At 39.6% G+C, this 16632-nt stretch overlaps 1 protein-coding gene across 1 annotated transcript in view; it reads left to right on the forward strand.

Moving 5' to 3' along the window:
• LOC139766705 (anionic trypsin-2-like) overlaps positions 1 to 16632 on the forward strand; it is a 113638-nt gene that overhangs the window by 3649 nt on the left and 93357 nt on the right. The window contains exon 2 of the mRNA XM_071695625.1: positions 10243 to 10401. Coding sequence (XP_071551726.1) covers positions 10243 to 10401 — 159 coding nt within the window. The remainder of the gene's footprint in view (positions 1 to 10242; positions 10402 to 16632) is intronic.

Consider the following 16632-nt stretch of genomic DNA (forward strand, 5'->3'; position numbering starts at 1 on the left):
ATGAATAAAGGCAGAGAGTATGAATTATGTACATGTGTATATATGTATCTGTCTGTGTATGTATATAAATGAATACGTTGAGATGTATAGGTATGTATATTTGCATGTGTGGACGTGTATGTATATACATGTGTATGTGGGTGGGTTGGGCCATTCTTTAGTCTGTTTCCTTGCGCTACCTCGCTAACGCGGGAGACTGCGACAAAGCAAAATAAAATAAATAATGAATATATATATATATATATATATATATATATATATATATATATATATATATATATATATATATATATATATATATATAAATCCCTTGGGATAGGGGAGAAAGAATACTTCCCACGTATTCCCTGCGTGTCGTAGAAGGCGACTAAAAGGGAAGGGAGCGGGGGGCTGGAAATCCTCCCATCTTGTTTTTTTTTGTTTTTCTCAGAGAAGGAACAGAGAAAGGGGCCAGATGAGGATATTCCCTCAAAGGCCCAGTCCTCTGTTCTTAACGCTACCTCGCTAACACGGGAAATGGCGAATAGTATGAAAGAAAAAAAAGAAATATATATATATACATATATATATATATATATATATATATATATATATATATATATATATATATATATATATATATATATATATATATATATATATATATATATATATATATATATATATATATATATAATATATATATATATATATATATATATTTTTTTTTTTTTGCTATGTCGCTGTCTCCCGCGTTTGCGAGGTAGCGCAAAGAAACAGACGGAAGAAATGGCCCAACCCACCCCCATACACATGTATATACATACACGTCCACACACGCAAATATACATACCTACACAGCTTTCCATGCTTTACCCCAGACGCTTCACATGCCCTGATTCAATCCACTGACAGCACGTCAACCCCGGTATACCACATCGATCCAATTCACTCTATTCCTTGCCCTCCTTTCACCCTCCTGCATGTTCAGGCCCCGATCTCACAAAATCTTTTTCACTCCATCTTTCCACCTCCAATTTGGTCTCCCACTTCTCGTTCCCTCCACCTCCGACACATATATCCTCTTGGTCAATCTTTCCTCACTCATTCTCTCCATGTGCCCAAACCATTTCAAAACACCCTCTTCTGCTCTCTCAACCACGCTCTTTTTATTTCCGCACATCTCTCTTACCCTTACGTTACTTACTCGATCAAACCACCTCACACCACACATTTCCTCAAACATCTCATTTCCAGCACATCCACCCTCCTGCGCACAACTTTATCCATAGCCCACGCCTCGCAACCATACAGAATTGTTGGAACCACTATTACTTCAAACATACCCATTTTTGCTTTCCGAGATAATGTTCTCGACTTCCACACATTCTTCAAGGCTCCCAGGATTTTCGCCCCCTCCCCCACCCTATGATCCACTTCCGCTTCCATGGTTCCATCCGCTGCCAGATCCACTCCCAGATATCTAAAACACTTTACTTCCTCCAGTTTTTCTCCATTCAAACTTACCTCCCAATTGACTTGACTCTCAACCCTACTGTACCTAATAACCTTGCTCTTATTCACATTTACTCTTAACTATCTTCTTTCACACACTTTACCAAACTCAGTCACCAGCTTCTGCAGTTTCTCACATGAATCAGCCACCAGCGCTGTATCATCAGCGAACAACAACTGACTCACTTCCCAAGCTCTCTCATTCACAACAGACTTCTTACTTGCCCCTCTTTCCAAAACTCTTGCATTCACCTCCCTAACAACCCCATCCATAAACAAATTAAACAACCATGGAGACATCACACACCCCTGCCGCAAACCTACATTCACTGAGAACCAATCATTTTCCTCTCTTCCTACACGTACACATGCCTTACATCCTCGATAAAAACTTTTCACTGCTTCTAACAACTTTCCTCCCACACCATATATTCTTAATACCTTCCACAGAGCATCTCTATCAACTCTATCATATGCCTTCTCCAGATCCATAAATGCTACATGCAAATCCATTTGCTTTTCTAAGTCTTTCTCACATACATTCTTCAAAGCAAACACCTGATCCACACATCCTCTACCACTTCTGAAACCACACTGCTCTTCCCCAATCTGATGCTCTGTACATGCCTTCACCCTCTCAATCAATACCCTCCCATATAATTTACCAGGAATTCTCAACAAACTTATACCTCTGAGATTTGAGCACTCACTCTTATCCCCTTTGCCTTTGTACAATGGCACTATGCACGCATTCAGCCAATCCTCAGGCACCTCACCATGAGTCATACATACACTGAATAACCTTACCAACCAGTCAATAATACAGTCACCCTCTTTTTTAATAAATTCCACTGCAATACCATCCAAACCTGCTGCCTTGCCGGCTTTCATCTTCCGTAAAGCTTTTACTAACTCTTTTCTGTTTACCAAATCATTTTCCCTAACCCTCTCACTTTGCACACCACCTCGACCAAAACACCCTATATCTGCCACTCTATCATCAAACACATTCAACAAACCTTCAAAATACTCACTCAATCTCTTTCTCACATCACCACTACTTGTTATCACCTCCCTATTTGCGCCCTTCACTGAAGTTACCATTTGCTCCCTTGTCTTACGCACTTTATTTACCTCCTTCCAGAACATCTTTTTATTTTCCCTAAAATTTAATGATACTCTCTCACCCCAACTCTCATTTGCCCTCTTTTTCACCTCTTGCACCTTTCTCTTGACCTCCTGTCTCTTTCTTTTATACATCTCCCACTCAATTGCATTTTTTTTCCTGCAAAAATCGTCCAAATGCCTCTCTCTTCTCTTTCACTAAAAATCTTATTTCTTCATCCCACCACTCACTACCCTTTCTTATCAACCCACCTCCCACTCTTCTCATGCCACAAGCATCTTTTGCGCAATCCATCAATGATTCCCTAAATACATCCCATTCCTCCCCCACTCCCCTTACTTCCATTGTTGTCACCTTTTTCCATTCTGTACTCAGTCTCTCCTGGTACTTCCTCACACAAGTCTCCTTCCCAAGCTCACTTACTCTCACCACCCTCTTCACCCCAACATTCACTCTTCTTTTCTGAAAACGCATACAAATCTTCACCTTAGTCTCCACAAGATAATGATCAGACATCCCACCAGTTGCACCTCTCAGCACATTAACATCCAAAAGTCTCTTTTTCGCGCGCCTGTCAATTAACACGTAATCCAAAAACACACTCTGGCCATTTCTCCTACTTACATACGTATACTTATGTATATCTCGCTTTTTCAACCAGGTATTCCCAATCACCAGTCCTTTTTCAGCACATAAATCTACAAGCTTTTCACTCTTTCCATTTACAACACTGAACACCCCATGTATACCAATTATTCCCTCAACTGCCACATTACTCACCTTTGCATTCAAATCACCCATCACTATAACCCGGTCTCGTGCATCAAAACCACTAACACACTCATTCAGCTGCTCCCAAAACACTTGCCTCTCATTATCTTTCTTCTCATGCCCAGGTGCATATGCACCAACAATCACCCATCTCTCTCCATCAACTTTCAGTTTTACCCATATTAATCGAGAATTTACTTTCTTACATTCTATCACATACTCACACAACTCCTGTTTCAGGAGTACTGCTACTCCTTCCCTTGCTCTTGTCCTCTCACTAACCCCTGACTTTACTCCCACGACATTCCCAAACCACTCTTCCCCTTTACCCTTGAGCTTCGTTTCACTCAGAGCCAAAACATTCAGGCTCCTTTCCTCAAACATACTACCTATCTCTCCTTTTTTCACATCTTGGTTACATCCACACACATTTAGACACCCCAGTCTGAGCCTTCGAGGAGGATGAGCACTCCTCGCGTGACTCCTTCTGTTTCCCATTTATATGTATATATATACATATATACATATGTATATATTTCTTTTTCTTTCAAACTATTCGCCATTTCCCGCATTAGCAAGGTAGCGTTAAGAACAGAGGACTGGGCCTTTGAGGGAATACCCTCACCTGGCCCAATTCTCTGTTCCTTCTTTTGGAAAATTGAAAAAAAAAAAAAAAAAAAACCAAGAGGGGAGGATTTCCAGCCCCCTGCTCCCTTCCCTTTTAGTCGCCTTCTACGACACGCAGGGAATACGTGGGAAGTATTCTTAATCCCCTATATATATATATACATATATACATATATACATATATACATATATACATATATATATATACATATATATGTATATATATGAGTCCACGGGGAAAATGAAACTCGATAAGTTCCCAAGTGCACTTTCGTGTAATAATCACATCATCAGAGGTGCCACAAGAAAGAAATATAACAGTCAGTTGATATACAACGAAGAGACGTAGCTAGGACGCCATTTCGTAAGCATGCGATTGTCCAAGACAGACAACGAGCGTATCATAAACTTATTACGTAGACAAGAAGGTGAATTGTTTACAAATTTTATCAACAAGAAAGTTACCCGATTTGTATAGACCATCACTGATATTAAGATTATAGATCTTTCTTTATCTGTTAATAGAGGATTCAGTGATATTTCTCGTGGTACTGGAGTTAGAGTTAATAACTGAGATGGCATTGCTCTACTCAATAGGTAATGCCGCAAGGAACATAGATCGAAATGATGATAATTTAACTGTCATGTTGAGATGAGTAATAATGTACATATACATTGGTAAGTTTTCTCTATATGCTAAACTTATTTCCTTGCCTTTGGATCACGCAATCTAAAAATGGTAACATACCATTATTTTCATTTTCTACATTAGATTTGATGGAAGGTACTAAACTGTTAAGCAGGGGGAGAAATATTTGTAAATTTTCATTTGTTGGCCAAACACAAAGAACTTCATCTACATACTTACACCAAATTGCATTAGAAGGTAAGATATCCTTTATCAATTTTCTTTCAAAAAATTCCATATAAAGATTACTCAGTGCAGATGAAAGAGGGTTGCCCATTTCCATACCAAATTTTTGAGCATAATAATCTCCATTTAATTGAAATACACAGTCTTTTATAAACAATTTTATCAGCTCAATGAAAACAGACTTTGAAACAGAAATATCATCCAAAACGTCAAATGAATATTCTAAAAGGTCATCAACTGGAACTTTAGTGAAAACTGAGGAAACCTCAAAGCAACAAGTTTGAAATCAGATTAACATTCGTATTGTTAAGCTTGTTAACCTATTCTACATTGTTCATGATATTAGAATTTGATATCTTACCCACTAAAGGGCTTCATAAAGATACTAACCATTTTGACAATCTGTATGTGATGGAGCCTACTGAACTCCCTATACGTCTTGCTGGAAATTTTTTTCTTATGTGTTTTGATAAGTCCATACATATATGGCAATGAAGGGGACAAAGATGACACACTTTTATAAGTGAACCATTACCTTTCAACAACAACTTCAGTTCTTTATTGAAATGGGAATTAACTGCTATTAGGGGATTCTTACTGAGTTGAGAATATGTTGTGTCATCATTTAAAAGATCATTTATTCATGATAAATAATTACTTTTATCCATAATCACAAAAGTGTTAGCCTTATAATGCTTTAGTAATATGTGTACCATTTTCTTTTTTTAATGTGTTAATAGCTCTTATAAATATTTTAGGGCAATTAGGTTTCATTGGTTTTGACAAACTGGCATACCCTAAACACTTACAGATATTAATTTCACCATCAGTTAAATTACTGTATCTAGTACCTTCCATCAAATTTACTGTATAAAACGAAAAGAATGGTATGTTAGCATTTTTAGATTGGATGATCCATAGGCAAGGAAACAAGTTTAAGTTTAGCATATACAGAAAACCTACCAATGCATGCTCATATATCTATTATTACTCATCTTAACACGACGGAGTTAAATTATCATTTCAACTTATGTTTCTTAGGGCATTACGTATTTGCAGTCCAGAGGACATTGATGATGAGTTTGAGAAGATATATTCTATTTGATGTAAGTTAAAGTACCCTAGATCTTTCATTGATAAATCCCTTAAGTCAGCAAAGAAAAAGTTTTATAGAGTTGAGCCCAAACCTTCCATTGACACCAAGAATCTTTTAGTTCTCCCTTATATTAATAATTTCACTTTACTTCCCATGTTGCTTAAATCCTTTAATGTAAATGTTACCTTCAGCAACAATGATACTATAAAGAATATCTTAATCAGGAATTCACCAGAAAATTCTCTTGGATGCATCTATAAAGTGCCATGTGAAAATTATGATAAATTTCATGCTGGCCAGACTGGTAAGGATCTATCTGTTAGACTTAAGCAACATAAATATAGTATAAGAGCGGGACAAGAATCAAATGCCTTGTTTAATCACATTAAAAACTATGATCATTGTACTGACTGGAGTAATGCCGTCTCACTTATTAACCCTAACTCTATTACACGAGAAATATCACTGAATCTTCTATTATTACACACACAAAAAAGTATAATCTTAATATTAGTGATGGTCTATACAAATTATATAACTTTATTGTTGATAGACTTTGTAAAATGATAAGTTTATGAACGCTCGTTGTATGTTTTGGACAATCGCATGTTTACCAAATGGCGTCCTAGCTTCGTCTCTTCGATGTCTTCCCTGATGTAATTATTACACGAAAGTGCACTTGGGAACTTAACGTGTTTCATTTTCCCCGTGGACTCATAGGAATATCTAGATCACGCGCAAAAATTTTGATCCTTTCCAATATTTTTTTTTTCTTTTTCTCGCTGTCTCCCGCGTTTGCGAGGTAGCGCAAGGAAACAGACGAAAGAAATGGCACAACCCACCCCCATACACATGTATATACATACGTCCACACACGCAAATATACATACCTACACAGCTTTCCATGGTTTACCCCAGACGCTTCACATGCCCTGATTCAATCCACTGACAGCACGTCAACCCCGGTATACCACATCGATCCAATTCACTCTATTCCTTGCCTCCTTTCACCCTCCTGCATGTTCAGGCCCCGATCACACAAAATCTTTTTCACTCCATCTTTCCACTTCCAATTTGGTCTCCCACTTCTCCTCGTTCCCTCCACCTCCGACACATATATCCACTTGGTCAATCTTTCCTCACTCATTCTCTCCATGTGCCCAAACCATTTCAAAACACCCTCTTCTGCTCTCTCAACCACGCTCTTTTTATTTCCACACATCTCTCTTACCCTTACGTTACTCACTCGATCAAACCACTTCACACCACACATTGTCCTCAAACATCTCATTTCCAGCACATCCATCCTCCTGAGCACAACTCTATCCATAGCCTACGCCTCGCAACCATACAACATTGTTGGAACCACTATTCTTTCAAACATACCCATTTTTGCTTTCCCAGATGATGTTCTCGACTTCCACACATTCTTCAAGGCTCCCAGGATTTTCGCCCCCTCCCCCACCCTATGATCCACTTCCGCTTCCATAGTTCCATCCGCTGCCAGATCCACTACCAGATATCTAAAACACTTTACTTCCTCCAGTTTTACTCCATTCAAACTTACCTCCCAGTTGACTTGACCCTCAACCCTACTGTACCTAATAACCTTGCTCTTATTCACATTTACTCTTAACTTTCTTCTTTCACACACTTTACCAAACTCAGTCACCAGCTTCTGCAGTTTCTCACATGAATCAGCCACCAGCGCTGTATCATCAGCGAACAACAACTGACTCACTTCCCAAGCTCTCTCATCCCCAACAGACTTCATACTTGCCCCTCTTTCCAAAACTCTTGCATTTACCTCCCTAACAACCCCATCCATAAACAAATTAAACAACCATGGAGACATCACACACCCCTGCCGCAAACCTACATTCACTGAGAACCAATCACTTTCCTCTCTTCCTACACGTACACATGCCTTACATCCTCGATAAAAACTTTTCACTGCTTCTAACAACTTGCCTCCCACACCATATATTCTTAATACCTTCCACAGAACATCTCTATCAACTCTATCATATGCCTTCTCCAGATCCATAAATGCTACATACAAATCCATTTGCTTTTCTAAGTATTTCTCACATACATTCTTCAAAGCAAACACCTGATCCACACATCCTCTACCACTTCTGAAACCACACTGCTCTTCCCCAATCTGATGCTCTGTACATGCCTTCACCCTCTCAATCAATACCCTCCCATATAATTTACCAGAAATACTCAACAAACTTATACCTCTGTCATTTGAGCACTCACTTTTATCCCCTTTGCCTTTGTACAATGGCACTATGCACGCATTCCCCCAATACTCAGGCACCTCACCATGAGTCATACATACATTAAATAACCTTACCAACCAGTCAGTGATACAGTCACCCCCTTTTTTAATGGATGTGCTGGAAATGAGATGTTTGAGGACAATATGTGGTGTGAGGTGGTTTGATCGAGTAAGTAACGTAAGGGTAAGAGGGATGTGTGGAAATAAAAAGAGCGTGGTTGAGAGAGCAGAAGAGGGTGTTTTGAAATGGTTTGGACACATGGAGAGAATGAGTGAGGAAAGATTGACCAAGAGGATATATGTGTCGGAGGTGGAGGGAACGAGGAGAAGTGGGAGACCAAATTGGAGGTGGAAAGATGGAGTGAAAAAGATTTTGTGTGATCGGGGCCTGAACATGCAGGAGGGTGAAAGGAGGCAAGGAATAGAGTGAATTGGATCGATGTGGTATACCGGGGTTGACGTGCTGTCAGTGGATTGAATCAGGGCATGTGAAGCGTCTGGGGCAAACCGTGGAAACCTGTGAAGGTATGTATATTTGCGTGTGTGGACTTGTATGTATATACATGTGTATGGGGGTGGGTTGGGCCATTTCTTTCGTCTGTTTCGTTGCGCTACCTCGCAAACGCGGGAGACAGCGACAAAGCAAAAAAAAAAAAAAAAATATATATATATATATATATATATATATATATATATATATATATATATATATAATAAGCATAATAAGCATAATAAGCATGATAAATACATACCTGTCTATCCTATTAACTCCCAAATCTCATCTTCAAGATCTTGTTTAACGTCCTTTCCTTGATAAACATTCATGTGAAGATAAAACCATTACTATAGAAATGAAAAGAGTCTTCCTCAAATGTGGGTTTTACATTTCCTTATGAGTATAGCATTAGATCTTTACAGTATATCAGGCAATCTTGCTCATGGATTTGCTCTCTTTTCTAGATTCAGCTTATATGAAGCTAAGGTTTCCAGTGTGAGTGTCTATTAGTAAAGGATTTAATCGCATAATACTTATTTTCCAGAGGTATTATCTCTGTTTATAAATCTATCGTTTTCAATTTGCCCCAAAACTCTTTCTTTTTCTGTTTCTATTTTTCGTAGTATTCTAACCATCTGTACCATGATTATCTTATATTCTTCTAGGTAGTTGTTCACCATTTGTGCCTTCTTCAGTTAACTGTTTATAATTTCATGGTTTACATAAAAAATTTGCTTTCCAGATTTTATATTTGTATATTCTATTTTTCATTTGTTTGTTTATTCCATTCTTGTATGACAAACAACTCATTTCTTTTTAAGTTTCTCTTGAAATTTGTGAAACATTTATTTGTTATTTCTGAAGGCAAAGCTTTTAAGGATTGGCACTTTGCAATATATCATAGATTTTTACTGGTTTTAGATTATGTTAATCTTGATAGTCTGTAAAATCCACTTCTGTAACTGTTAATGACTCCATTATATTGAAGACTTTGAGACATTTTGTATTTTTCTACATATTTGCTGTAGTACATTTTCCAATTTGTTTTTACGGTACATGTGATAGATTCAGATGTTGCTCAACCTGTATACAGCAGTGCAATATTCATAGATACAAATCTCCTCAATGGAGGTCTAAAGATATGTTTGAAAATGTGTCATACCCTCATGAATACTGTCTGATACTGTATGTTCTGACTCTTAGTTGGCTCTTAGTTACTCTGCTATACCTTATTTTTTTGTTGTTGTTGAGATGGCTGGTTTTTGAAGCCTTTTTTAATACCATTCCTTACTAGCAATGTAGTTTTGATATGACTGTTAATTGCTGACACATCTCATGAGCTCTTCTGGACAAAGCTCTTAAGGTCTTGAATTATCGTTTCCTACCCATCCATTGTACTTGAATCTGTTTCCATTGAGTTCGCTTCTTACGTATTACATGAGTCTTGGTTATTCCTCCACTACACCTGCAGCATGATGAAATAGATGCTCGATTAGAAGAAACCACCCCACTCCCAATGCTGCCCCTCACCTGTGGCCAGAGGACAGTCGAGGATGCCCCTGCCGCGCCAATGGAGAGACCCAAAATCGTCAGTGGAGTCACACCTCAGCCTGGGGCTCACCCCTGGATGGTCAGTGAGCACAACCTGTTCAGTTCATGATGAATCCCCACCATCATGCCTTTTCTTCCCTCTGTATCAGCCTTTCTATGTTTTTCTGTCATATCCTTAAGCCAGAATTCCACAAATCTAAAGATATATGCCTCCAGAATCATAAAGATTTAATAACTTAAAACTGAATCTTAAATCTATAAAGATTTTACTTTCATAACCTCAGAGTTGAAGATTTCGGGTCAGTATATGAATTTCTATATATTGTAACATGATATTTGACACTACTATATACATACGTACTTATATTATTTTCTACATTCTACTTCTGGAAGGCATGTATAGAGCATCAGATTGGGGAAGAGCAGTGCGGTTTCAGAAGTGGTAGAGGATGTGTGGATCAGGTGTTTGCTTTGAAGAATGTATGTGAGAAATACTTAGAAAAGCAAATGGATTTGTATGTAGCATTTATGGATCTGGAGAAGGCATATGATAGAGTTGATAGAGATGCTCTGTGGAAGGTATTAAGAATATATGGTGTGGGAGGCAAGTTGTTAGAAGCAGTGAAAAGTTTTTATCGAGGATGTAAGGCATGTGTACGTGTAGGAAGAGAGGAAAGTGATTGGTTCTCAGTGAATGTAGGTTTGCGGCAGGGGTGTGTGATGTCTCCATGGTTGTTTAATTTGTTTATGGATGGGGTTGTTAGGGAGGTAAATGCAAGAGTCCTGGAAAGAGGGGCAAGTATGAAGTCTGTTGGGGATGAGAGAGCTTGGGAAGTGAGTCAGTTGTTGTTCGCTGATGATACAGCTCTGGTGGCTGATTCATGTGAGAAACTGCAGAAGCTGGTGACTGAGTTTGGTAAAGTGTGTAGAAGTAGAAAGTTAAGAGTAAATGTGAATAAGAGCAAGGTTATTAGGTACAGTAGGGTTGAGGGTCAAGTCAATTGGGAGGTGAGTTTGAATGGAGAAAAACTGGAGGAAGTGAAGTGTTTTAGATATCTGGGAGTGGATCTGTCAGCGGATGGAACCATGGAAGCGGAAGTGAATCATAGGGTGGGGGAGGGGGCGAAAATTCTGGGGGCCTTGAAAAATGTGTGGAAGTCGAGAACATTATCTCGGAAAGCAAAAATGGGTATGTTTGAAGGAATAGTGGTTCCAACAATGTTGTATGGTTGCGAGGCGTGGGCTATGGATAGAGTTGTGAGCAGGAGGATGGATGTGCTGGAAATGAGATGTTTGAGGACAATGTGTGGTGTGAGGTGGTTTGATCGAGTAAGTAACGTAAGGGTAAGAGAGATGTGTGGAAATAAAAAGAGCGTGGTTGAGAGAGCAGAAGAGGGTGTTTTGAAATGGTTTGGGCACATGGAGAGAATGAGTGAGGAAAGATTGACCAAGAGGATATATGTGTCGGAGGTGGAGGGAACGAGGAGAAGAGGGAGACCAAATTGGAGGTGGAAAGATGGAGTGAAAAAGATTTTGTGTGATCGGGGCCTGAACATGCAGGAGTGTGAAAGGAGGGCAAGGAATAGAGTGAATTGGAGCGATGTGGTATACAGGGGTTGACGTGCTGTCAGTGGATTGAATCAAGGCATGTGAAGCGTCTGGGGTAAACCATGGAAAGCTGTGTAGGTATGTATATTTGCGTGTGTGGACGTGTGTATGTACATGTTTATGGGGGGGGGGGGGCATTTCTTTCGTCTGTTTCCTTGCGCTACCTCGCAAACGCGGGAGACAGCGACAAAGTAAAAAAAAAAAAAAAAAAAAAAAAAAAAAAAAAAACTTCTGGAAGTCTTAAAGGTTGTGACTTTCGAATTTCAAAAGCCTTTTATATTTCAAGAATAAGAAATCAGCTTTTAAGGAGCCCGACAGTTTAAGGTGACAGCACAACTTCTTGCCCAACAAATTTGTTGGCCTGTAGTAGACATCCTCATTCTCCCTGTCTTACCCAGACACTCTGATGTGCTACGCAGTCCCCCATGTCTTTCCCAGACATTCTCTAGGACCAGACAGACTCTCATGTCTTTCTTAGACATTTTGTTAGACCGCATAGATTTCTATGTCTTGTTCAGACAGTCTGCTGGACTGCCTCATCAGATGGACAGCAAACCCAACCACTGGGGTTATGGTGAACATTGAGACATTCAGGTAATTAGTTATAGGTCGCTAATCCATGACACACAATGTAACCTTCTCTACTGCTGCCAGAACCTTCTTCACCGTGCCTGCACTTCAAGCAGCTGTATCATCCAGGGAAAGATAGAGATAAATATTTCATTTTACTGAATTTTAGCAGAGTTCTAAGGGAATGGGTTGGTACGTTTCCTACTTAAAATCGGATTTATGACCTCTCTGGCATAGAGTTCACTCTGAGCTCGGAGTTGGCCACACCTAATGATTCTAACTAACATGAAGGTGAACACAGTCAGGATTTGGTAACATATGGATCATTCGTGTGGATACGAGAGGCAGTTTGATGAGAGACTTAGTGTGTTTCAGATGTTTGGTCATTGCAATCGGGAACAAAGAGAAGGTTATTTGTTTAGATGCTCTGGATCACTATGGAGTGAGTTTCTTGAATCACATCATCAGTGGAGAAAGATATGAATACCCAGGGACCAGGGCGTTGTGTTGAGAGGTTCTTTGAAATTTACAGTGAAGGAGAAAAGGCGTGGGGGCCTCAAAACTTAGCGGGGATGGTAGGAATAGCAAGGACGTAGTTTAATAGAATTTCATAAATCACTGGAGCTTCAAGATGTGTAATGGAAAAGGTAAAGACCATTGACTCCCAGACCCTGGGTCGCCACCCCACATGGGGTAGCAAACCTCATCACAGAGGATAGTAGAGAACCCATGAGGTCACTGGGGTCGCAGTTGTCTTCTCAAAGATTACAGACGTTGGTAAAGAACTGGATGTAATGGAAAATATTTCGCGATTGGTAAACTTGATTTAGGTTACTTTACGTCAATATATTTTGTGCCTTTGCCATCGATAATTATGACGATATATATATATATATATATATATATATATATATATATATATATATATATATATATATATATATATATATATATATTTTTTTTTTGTCGCTGTCTCCTACGTTTGCGAGGTAGCGCAAGGAAACAGACGAAAGAAATGGCTCAACCCACCTCCATACACATGTATAACATACACGTCCACACACGCAAATATACATACCTACACAGCTTTCCATGGTTTACCCCAGACACTTCACATGCCCTGGTTCAATCCATTGACAGCACGTCGACCTCGGTATACCACATCGTTCCAGTTCACTCTATTCCTTGCACGCCTTTCACCCTCCTGCATGTTCAGGCCCCGATCACTCAAAATCATTTTCACTCCATCTTTCCACCTCCAATTTGGTCTCCCACTTCTCGTTCCCTCCACCTCTGACACATACATCCTCTTTGTCAATCTTTCCTCACTCATTCTCTCCATATGACAAAACCATTTCAAAACACCCTCTCCTGCTCTCTCAACCACACTCTTTTTATTTCCACACATCTCTCTTACCCTTACATTACTTACTCGATCAAACCACCTCACACCACATATTGTCCTCAAACATCTCATTTCCAACACATCCACCCTCCTGCGCACAACTCTATCCATAGCTCACGCCTCGCAACCATACAACATTGTTGGAACCACTATTCCTTCAAACATACCCATTTTTGCTTTCCGAGATAATGTTCTCGACTTCCAAACATTCTTCAAGGCTTCCAGAATTTTCGCCCCCTCCCCCACCCTATGAGTCACTTCCGCTTCCATGGTTCCATCCGCTGCCATATCCACTCCCAGATATCTAAAACACTTTACTTCCTCCAGTTTTTCTCCATTCAAACTTACCTCCCAATTGACTTGACCCTCAACCCCACTGTACCTAATTACCTTGCTCTTATTTACATTTACTCTTAACTTTACTCTTTCAGACACTTTACCAAACTCAGTCACCAGCTTCTGCAGTTTCTTACATGAATCAGCCACCAGCGCTGTATCGTCAGCGAACAACAACTGACTCACTTCCCAAGCTCTCTTATCCCCAACGGGACTGAATACTTGCCCTCTTTCCAAAACTCTTGCATTCACCTCCCTGACAACCCCATCCATAAACAAATTAAACAACCATGGAGACATCACACACCCCTGTCGCAAACCTACATTCACTGAGAACCAATCACTTTCCTCTGTTCCTATACGTACACATGCCTTACATCCTCGATAAAAACTTTACACTGCTTCTAACAACTTGCCTCCCACAGCATATATTCTTAATACCTTCCACAGAGCATCTCTATCAACTCTATCATAGTCTTCTCCAGATCCATAAATGCTACCTACAAGTCCATTTGCTTTTCTAATTATTTCTCACATACATTCTTCAAAGCAAACACCTGATCCACACATCCTCTACCTCTTCTGAAACCACACTGCTTTTCCCCAATCTGATGCTCTGTACATTCCTTCACCCTCTCAAACAATACCCTTCCATATAATTTACCAAGAATACTCAACAAACTTATACCTCTATAATATGAGCACTCACTCTTATCCCCTTTGCCTTTGTACAATGGCACTATGCAAGCATTCCGCCAATCTTCAGGCACCTCACCATGAGTCATACATACATTAAATAACCTTACCAACCAGTCAACAATAAAGTCACCCACTTTTTTAATAAATTCCACTGCAATATCATCCAAACCTGCTGACTTGCCGGCTTTAATCTACCGCAAAGCTTTCACTACCTCTTCCCTATTTACCAAATCATTTTCCCTAACCCTCTCACTTTGCACACCACCTCGACCAAAACACCCTATATATGCCACTCTATCATCAAACACATTCAACAAACCTTCAAAATACTCACTCAATCTCCCTCTCATATCACCACTATTGTTATCACCTCCCCATTAGCCCCCTTCACTGAAGTTCCCATTTGCTCCCTTGTCTTATGCCCTTTATTTACCTCCTTCCAAATTATCTTTTTATTCTTCCTTAAATATAATGATACTCTCTCACCCCCAACTCACATTTGCCCTCTTTTTCACATCTAGCAATTTTTTTTCTTGACATCCTGCCTCTTCCTCTTATACATCTCCCACTCATATATATATATATATATATATATATATATATATATATATATATATATATATATATATATATATATATTTATATACACATGAGAGGGTGAAGGCATGTATAGAGCATCTGACTGGGGAAAAGGATGTGTGGATCAGGTGTCTGCTTTGAAGAATCTATGTGAGAAATACTTAGAAAAGCTAATGGATTTGTATGTATCATTTATGGATCTGGAGAAGGCATATGACAGAGTTGATAGAGATGCTCTGTGGAACATACTAAGAATATATGGTGTGGGAGGCAAGTTGTTAGAAGAAGTGAAAAGTTTTTATCGAGGATGTAAGGCATGTGTACGTGTAGGAAGAGAGGGAAGTGATTGGTTCTCAGTGAATGTAGGTTTGCGGTAGGGGTGTGTGATGTTTCCAAGGTTGTTTAATTTGTTTATGGATGGGGTTGTTAGGGAGGTGAATGCAAGAGTTTTGGAAAGAGGGGCAAGTATGCAGTCTCTTGGGGATGAGAGAGCTTGGGAAGTGAGTCAGTTGTTGTTCGCTGATGATACAGCGCTGGTGGCTGATTCATGTGAGAAACTGCAGAAGATGGTGACTGAGTTTGGTAAAGTGTGTGAAGAAGAAAGTTAAGAGTAAATGTGAGTAAGAGCAAGGTTAGTAGGTACAGTAGGGTTGAGGGTCAAGTCAATTGGGAGATAAGTTTGAATGGAGATAAAGTGGAGGAGGTAAAGTGTTTTATATATCTGGGAGTGGATCTGGCAGCGGATGGAACCATGGAAGCGGAAGTGAATCATAGGTTGGGGGAGGGGGCGAAAATCCTGGGAGCCTTGAAGAATGTGTGCAAGTCGAGAACATTATCTCGGAAAGCAAAAATGGGTATGTTTGAAGGAATAGTGGTTCCAACAATGTTGTATGGTTGCGAGGCGTGGGCTATGGATAGAGTTGTGCGTAGGAGGGTGGATGTGCTGGAAATGAGATGTTTGAGGACAATGTGTGGTGTGAGGTGGTTTGATCGAGTAAGTAACGTAAGGGTAAGAGAGATGTGTGGAAATAAATAGAGCGTGGTTGAGAGAGCAGAAGAGGGTGTTTTGAAATGGTTTGGGCACATGGAGAGAATGAGTGAGGAAAGATTGAC

The sequence above is a fragment of the Panulirus ornatus genome, chromosome 58 (assembly GCF_036320965.1).
Source record: "Panulirus ornatus isolate Po-2019 chromosome 58, ASM3632096v1, whole genome shotgun sequence".
NCBI classification, from domain to species: Eukaryota; Metazoa; Arthropoda; class Malacostraca; order Decapoda; family Palinuridae; genus Panulirus; species Panulirus ornatus.